Source organism: Pelobates fuscus, chromosome 10 (assembly GCF_036172605.1).
Source record: "Pelobates fuscus isolate aPelFus1 chromosome 10, aPelFus1.pri, whole genome shotgun sequence".
Lineage (NCBI taxonomy): Eukaryota > Metazoa > Chordata > Amphibia > Anura > Pelobatidae > Pelobates > Pelobates fuscus.
Window position 1 is genome coordinate 38982318 of NC_086326.1, and position 8073 is coordinate 38990390.

The 8073-nt window shown below is 38.7% G+C and overlaps 1 protein-coding gene across 1 annotated transcript; it reads right to left on the bottom strand.

Moving 5' to 3' along the window:
• Positions 1–533: 533 nt before the first annotated feature.
• LOC134575339 (serine protease 1-like) lies at positions 534–4230 on the bottom strand. The gene is made up of 5 exons (XM_063434618.1): positions 4191–4230; positions 3836–3995; positions 3315–3568; positions 2723–2859; positions 534–722 (listed from the first exon to the last, which is right to left on the bottom strand). Exons 1-5 carry the CDS (start codon positions 4228–4230, stop codon positions 573–575), a joined length of 741 nt encoding a protein of 246 aa, XP_063290688.1. The 3' UTR covers positions 534–572.
• Between the last annotated feature and the right edge of the window lie 3843 nt (positions 4231–8073).

An 8073-nucleotide genomic window follows, 5' to 3' on the forward strand; every position in this document is an offset into this window, starting at 1 on the left:
AAATGAGCTTTACTTTGATGCTGTGACAAGCTCAATTGTATTCACAATAGGACAGAAACCACTTCCACCTAGAGTGATATTAATGGCCACATGAGGACTTCAAGTTCTATATAATCCTTAGATTGTGGTATAACTTTATTGAGGGGGTGTGGAGTGTTATACTAATACAATTAGGAGTAAGAATATATGAGAAGACAGTTAACATTCTAGACCAGTTTTATACATTGTGTAAGGTAGAGAGCTGCAAATCATATAGCAGCACTGATTGTTTATTAGAAAAATGCAAATGCTATACAATCAATAGCATAACATTATTTTAATGGTCTATATGTATTTATGTAAGTTAGAGACAGAATTCATTAAAATAGCCATATGAACTCTGATCGTAAAGATCCACCAACCTGTGTAACGAAAAAACAATAAGTTATGATCACCCTGTTCTTAGACACACTTTATGGATCTTTTAGATTTATCACAGTAAATTACATATACTATTTAAGAGATGGTGCACAATAAATTATTTTAAATACATGTTTTAGAATGTGTTTCATTTATTTCAAGGAATATTCCATTTAGTATTTAGAGACAGTTTGATTGATCCAGTCAATATAATTACACACTTTGGTGTAAACGCCTGGGTATCCAGGCAGGGCACAGCCAATGCCCCAAGATACCACACCTTGCAAGACGCCATTGCAAACCACTGGGCCACCAGAATCACCCTGGAAAATAAAGAAGTAATTTAAATGGACATTCTTTTATTCTTTTTTTTTTTCACAAATGTTTAATCATATCCACAAATTAATTAACAATACGCCTGCTACAATGTATCCAGCGTTTGTGTATATTTACATATATCGATCGCAAGTTCAATTGTAGTACATAAGTAGTGTTAAACATTCTCCTATTGTATCTAAGCTGGCTCAACTAGCGTCTCATGGCAAAGATACTGGAACTTTTACGAACTATTTACGCATAGTTACAGCCTTGCAGTCCATTCAATGCTCTGGTATCACGCGCACTTTAATGATTTAATATTCATATTCTATAAATTATATTATTTAGAAAGTAATAAAATGAATGCCGAGGATTTTGTTTGAAAGCTACCAATGAATAATGACTTTATAATGTAATAAAGCTCTCTCAGAATATTATTTTTAACTTGCGGACAAATACACCATGGAAGGAAGGTACAATATTTGAGGCAACATTTGGATTGACTGAAAGTCAATATTCCACCACCATTTATTACATGTTTGGAGTTTTAGTGTTTATAGAGTACATGTATATAATTATAAAAAACAATTTGTTTCATTACAAGACAACATGATATATAACCTAATATTTTCCCAATTTCTAATGAAACAGGATAGTGGTGAAGGATATATTTCCTACGCTTTAACTAACATATTCATGGATTGCAGGATAAAACTTACAAGGAAAGGTTAAAGGAAATTAACATGTATAACTTGGAGGAAAGACGGGACGAGGAGACTATATTTAAAAGAAGAAAAACTACCACAACAAGAGGACATAATCTTAAGATTAAATTAGAGGGGCAAAGGTTTAAAAATAATATCTGTAAGTATTACTTTACTGAGAGGGTAGTGGATGCATGGAATAGCCTTCCAGCTGAAGTGGTAGAGGTTAACACAGTAAAAGAGTTTAAACATGCATGGGATATCCATAAGGCTATCCTAACTATAAGATAAGGCCAGGGACTAATGAAAGTATTTAGAAAATTGGGCAGTCTAGATGGGCCGAATGGTTCTTATCTGCCATCACATTCTATGTTTCTAAGTTTCTATGGAAGTAAGGTACAATATTTGAGGCAACATTTGGATTGACTGAAAGTCAATATTCCACCATTTATTACATGTTTGGAGTTTTAGTGTTTATAGAGCACATGCATATAATTATAAAAAACTATTTGTCGCGTTACAAGACAAAATGATATATAACCTAATATTTTCCCAATTTCTAATAAAACAGGATAGTGGTGAAGGATATATTTTCTACGCTTTAAGGAATATATCTTATAGACTACAATTTTTCAATTTAGCTGTATTTTTAACATTAATGAATTGGGAAGAATTGCCATAAATTGCAGAAGTTGGTTGTATCTCCATCTTACTTTTTGGGTATATGTTGTTGGTGGTACTAAGTCATTTAATGAATAACAGGTCCTTTTTGTGTATGTATAAACCATGCAATGCTTTAGGTTCTATTCTTAAAGTTGTGGATATCTAGAAGGGAGTTGAGTGCTGTAAAATAGAGGCTAGCCTACTGGAGCCGGACTTTTAATTAAAAGTTGTTCCTCTTTGACTACTGAGCCATTTTTACTGGCCATTGTAAATGGCTTAACTTATTATTTTATCTCTGCATTATTTATAATATCACATAACTTTCAACCATTGCATTATTTAGGATTTATATATCTTCTTTTCCGTATTATGTTTTTTTGTACAATTATTTTTTTCGTTTTTCTGTATTGCAATGCTTACATGATTAGAAAAAAAAATAGTAATGGCTTTTCCAAGAGCAAATTAATAAATTCAGACATATTCATTTTGAATATTACAATTAAAATTACTAAATGTTCTGCCTATAGACAGTAATAAATAACTAATTGCTAATTTGTAAATACTGATTCAAATAATTATCTGTACAACATATAAATTATGTGATAAAATTGTCCAGAATAAGGTAAAAGATTTGTTACCTGGCACGAATCCTTGCCTCCCTCCAGATACCCAACACAGATCATGTTCTCAGTGATTTCCCCTGGATAGGCATCATGGCACTGCTGGTCAGTGAGAAGAGGTGCGTCCAGACATTGCAGAAAGTCAGGATAATTAGCTATAGGAAAAAAAAAGACATCAATGGTGATCTGAAGCACTGAGATACATGTATTATTCTAAGTTACAGCTTTCTTTAATTCCTTGGAGCTAGAATTTTCACCTTCTTAAGGAGCATCCTATAAGACATCCTTAGTTCCATTCTGATAAAACTGAAAGTGCTAATTTAGTGATAGCTAACTTATTCAACACTGACTTGTGTTCTTTAACGCCAGTATAAAAATGTCAGAATTGAGGAATCATTGGTCATTTTAATTTTGTATAATATAATATAACTATCAGGGTTATTCACTAAAGTGAGAATTCAAAGTGAATTGAAAGTACGGTCAAAATAGCTGAAAAGAAAAATTATCTAATTGAACTATGCTTTTAGTTTGGCTATTCTGAGCCTAAATTTTAAATGCTTTAAACTACTTTAATGTCTGGTGTTTTTAGTACATACAATTTTGTACTCACCTCCATTGCTCAGAGTGTTCCCCCAGCCAGAAATGAGACACATTTCCCCAGGAGATTCACAGTGGGATGGCAGAGGGATAGGCTGGACCATGGAATTAATCCTGGCTGGTTTTTTAAGACGTATTAACATGATATCATTATCCAGAATGCCTGGGTCGTAATTGGGATGAGGTATTAGTTTAGAAGCTTTAATGAATTGTTCAGATCCTTCCAGCACTTTAATATTGTGTTCCCCCAATCTGACCTCGGTACGACTAAAATGTAGAGATTCAAATTTCAGCCAGGTTAGAATTTGGTAAAAAAAAAAAATATATATATAACAAGTGTTTTTACCTACTAGATCTATATTCATTGTTATCTATAAACCATGTATGTGCTATAAATATTTAACTAATTTAGTATCTCTATCCATTAGTTTTTGGTTATTTTAGGAGATATATGCTTTGTTTCTCTCAGTTACCATAATTAATAATGGTAAGGTATAGTTATTTTATCATAATGAGTTTCATTATCTTACTTACGATTGGTAACAATGAGCGGCAGACACAACCCACAGGGTATTAATCAGGGAGCCTCCACAGAAATGGTAACCTATATGCAGTGACACCTGATAAGGTACTTTGTACTCAGGACAGGTGTAACCTCCGACAATCTTGTCATTATCATCGACAGGCAGAGCCACTGTAGAAGACACATTAATGCAGGTGATAGGTTGGTCAACTAAGTCAGGTATCAGTCAAAATTAACTTACTATTTCTGAAATCTAACTTGCAGTTTTTATTACTAGTTAATAACAAAGATATTTTTGTGTATCAAGCTCTGTCAAAAGATATTCGAAGGTTTATAAATAAAATATAATGAAGACTATATATCTACCAGAGAGCCCCAGGAGAGAAAGCAGGAGAAGGCACTTCATTTTGAAAATGTTCGTCTTTCTAGAGTCAGCATTTTATACCCCTATTCTTGCCTCTCTTGCCAAACACCACATGTCAATTTACATCAATATCTTATCAAGTCAAGCTCATAAAAGCCTCTAACTGGAGGAAGTTGTTTGGCACTCCGTCTGGGTTTCCATTGACCGTATCAGTTGTTTCATTCCTCTAGCTATTTTATTATATGTGTATTACTTGTGTTACCTTTGTCTTTGTGATTCCTTTAATAACTTTTGGATACAGTATCTTTTATACTCATATAAATTCAGTGATTATTCTACACTGTGTTAGATATGTAACTAGATATTCTCCATCCACTTATCTTTGACAATGTTCTAAACCTTTACAGAATTGAAATGAACAATTCATTGCTTAAAAAAAACTATAACAATCACTATTTAATAAATGTATCCCCAATGAAAACATGCATTTCTGCTTTTTATTCTTTTTCTAAATCTATAAACAGATAAAAACAAAATACCAAGGGGGGACTCGGAGGTTAAGACCGTTTAAACCTCACGAGTTTGCCCTATAGAGTTAGGAGAGCCACCCATGGATAAAACTTTTTATAGGTATAATAAAATCCCAACAAATGTGGGAAAGAAAAGCAATTACAAATAGTGTTGTCGCGAACCCGGAATTTTCGGTTCGCGAACGGCGAACGCGAACTTCCGCAAATGTTCGCGAACCGGCGAACCGCGCGAACCGCCATTGACTTCAATGGGCAGGCGAATTTTAAAAACAACAGGGACTCTTTCTGGCCACAATAGTGATGGAAAAGTTGTTTCAAGGGGACTAACACCTGGACTGTGGCATGCCAGAGGGGGATCCATGGCAAAACTCCCATGGAAAATTGCACAGTTGATGCAGAGTCTGCTTTTAATCCATAAAGGGCAGAAATCACCTAACATTGACACCTGTCCTCAAAGCCCAGCCCTGATACACACTGACACAGAGCAGAATAGAGACTGTTCCCTGTCCACAGAGACCATGATACACACTGACACAGAGCAGAATAGGGACTGTTACCCCTACATAGGGTCACTTGGCAGATATGGATTGACACCTTTCCTTAAAACCCCTGATACACACTGACACAGAGCAGAATAGGGACTGTTCCTCCTACATAGGGTCACTTGGCAGATATGGATTGACACCTGTCCTCAAAACCCCTGATACACACTGACACAGAGCAGAATAGGGACTGTTCCCCCTACATAGGGTCACTTGGCAGATATGGATTGACACCTGTCCTCAAAACCCCTGATACACACTGACACAGAGCAGAATAGGGAATGTTCCCCCTACATAGGGTCACTTGGCAGATATGGATTGACACCTGTCCTCAAAACCCCTGATACACACTGACACAGAGCAGAATAGAGACTGTTTCCCCTACATAGGGTCACTTGGCAGATATGGATTGACACCTGTCCTCAAAACCCCTGATACACACTGACACAGAGCAGAATAGGGACTGTTCCTCCTACATAGGGTCACTTGGCAGATATGGATTGACACCTGTCCTCAAAACCCCTGATACACACTGACACAGAGCAGAATAGGGACTGTCCCCCCTACATAGGGTCACTTGGCAGATATGGATTGACACCTGTCCTCAAAACCCCTGATACACACTGACACAGAGCAGAATAGAGACTGTTCCCTGTCCACAGAGACCATGATACACACTGACACAGAGCAGAATAGAGACTGTTCACCGTCCACAGAGACCATGATACACAATGACACAGAGCAGAATAGGGACTGTTCCCCCTACATAGGGTCACTTGGCAGATATGGATTGACACCTATCCTAATGATCCCTGATACACACTGACACAGAGCAGAATAGAGACTGTTCCCCCTACATAGGGTCACTTGGCAGATATGGATTGACACCTGTCCTCAAAACCCCTGATACACACTGACACAGAGCAGAATAGAGACTGTTCCCTGTCCACAGAGACCATGATACACACTGACACAGAGCAGAATAGAGACTGTTCACCGTCCACAGAGACCATGATACACACTGACACAGAGCAGAATAGGGACTGTTCCCCCTACATAGGGTCACTTGGCAGATATGGATTGACACCTGTCCTCAAAACCCCTGATACACACTGACACAGAGCAGAATAGAGACTGTTCACCGTCCACAGAGACCATGATACACACTGACACAGAGCAGAATAGAGACTGTTCACCGTCCACAGAGACCATGATACACACTGACACAGAGCAGAATAGAGACTGTTCCCTGTCCACAGACACCATGATACACACTGACACAGAGTGTCCGCGTGAAATAGGGCCGTGAGTAATGACGTCACGGGTAGCCTGCCCATAGTATCGCATAGGGTGGAAGAGCTGATAGGACATCTGAAACGTATTGGGATGGAGATGCTTAATTGTTCTCCAAAATGCTTGACACCACCCCATAGTGAATCTCTGCAAACTTTAATACCATCAGAGGAGGAAGAATGTGGCAGCCCACTGGGATTATTCGAAAAATTTCAAATTGATGATTTTCCAGACCCTGGGGTTGACATTAGTCCAGATTTACATCTTGTGACCCATAAGGATGTTCCAGGCACTACTTGTGAAATAAAGACAGATAATAAAGTGAATGATGCTTCTCCTTGGGACTTGCACCCTGTCGTTGAAGGTGGAGTAGGCAATGGCAAGAGCATGCTGTGGGTAGTCAGTGCAAACACTCTCTTCCCGGTGAATAATGAGGAGACTAACTATGATGACGTTATTTGCGTTGAAAGTAATGATGCCAGAGATCTTTTGAAACCATATGGAAGGAACAAATTGGTTAAAAGAAAGGCAAGAGGCCACCTGCATATAGACAAGAATACGCATAAGAGAAAGAAGAGAACAGGTGAAAAAGAGAAGCTGCAGACTGCCTATCTGCAAATAGTTGAGTTATGTCCTGAAGATGTCCGTGTTACCACAGTGCAGACTCTGTTTGATACACTACTGAGGAGAGTCAGAGAAACCCCAGATCTTCACGTATTGGATGAGTCGGTGCGTGGAGTTGCAGAGAACGTAGAACAAGAAATATTTAAACTTTTCCTGTGTACTGACAGCAGATATACATAGGGTCACTTGGCAGATATGGATTGACACCTGTCCTCAAAACCCCTGATACACACTGACACAGGTCAGAATAGAGACTGTTCCCTGTCCACAGAGACCATGATACACACTGACACAGAGCAGAATAGGGACTGTTACCCCTACATAGGGTCACTTGGCAGATATGGATTGACAAATCCCTGACAAACAGCTACCACATGCAAGGAAGGCAGCAGGGGCGCAAATGACCCACTCCCGACGCGGGAAGGTAGTGACGACAAATAACAATACAGGACTCTTTAGAGGCCCTGTAATTGTAATCAGTCCACTTGAAATCCTTTAACTTTGATCAATTGGAGGGAAGTCTGGTGCAGAGCCACTGACCCATGCGCAGGGCCAGCCTTAGGCCTTTGGGCGCCCTGTGCAAGAAATCTTCACCCTGTCACACCCATGTGCAAGAAATCTTCACCCTGTCACACACACACACACAGGCAGACAGCCATACACACGCACACACACAACTGCGACTGACTAGGTTTGTCACCTCCTCAAAAGGACGCAGGAGCCTACAGGCATTGCGCATGAGCGTCCAGTAACGTGGCAAAAAAATTCCCAGCTCCCCAGAGGCTGTCCTAGCACCCCGGTCATACAAATATTCATTAACAGCTTTTTCTTGTTGGAGCAGGCGGTCGAACATTAGGAGTGTTGAATTCCAACGTATAGGGCTGTCGCAAATCAAG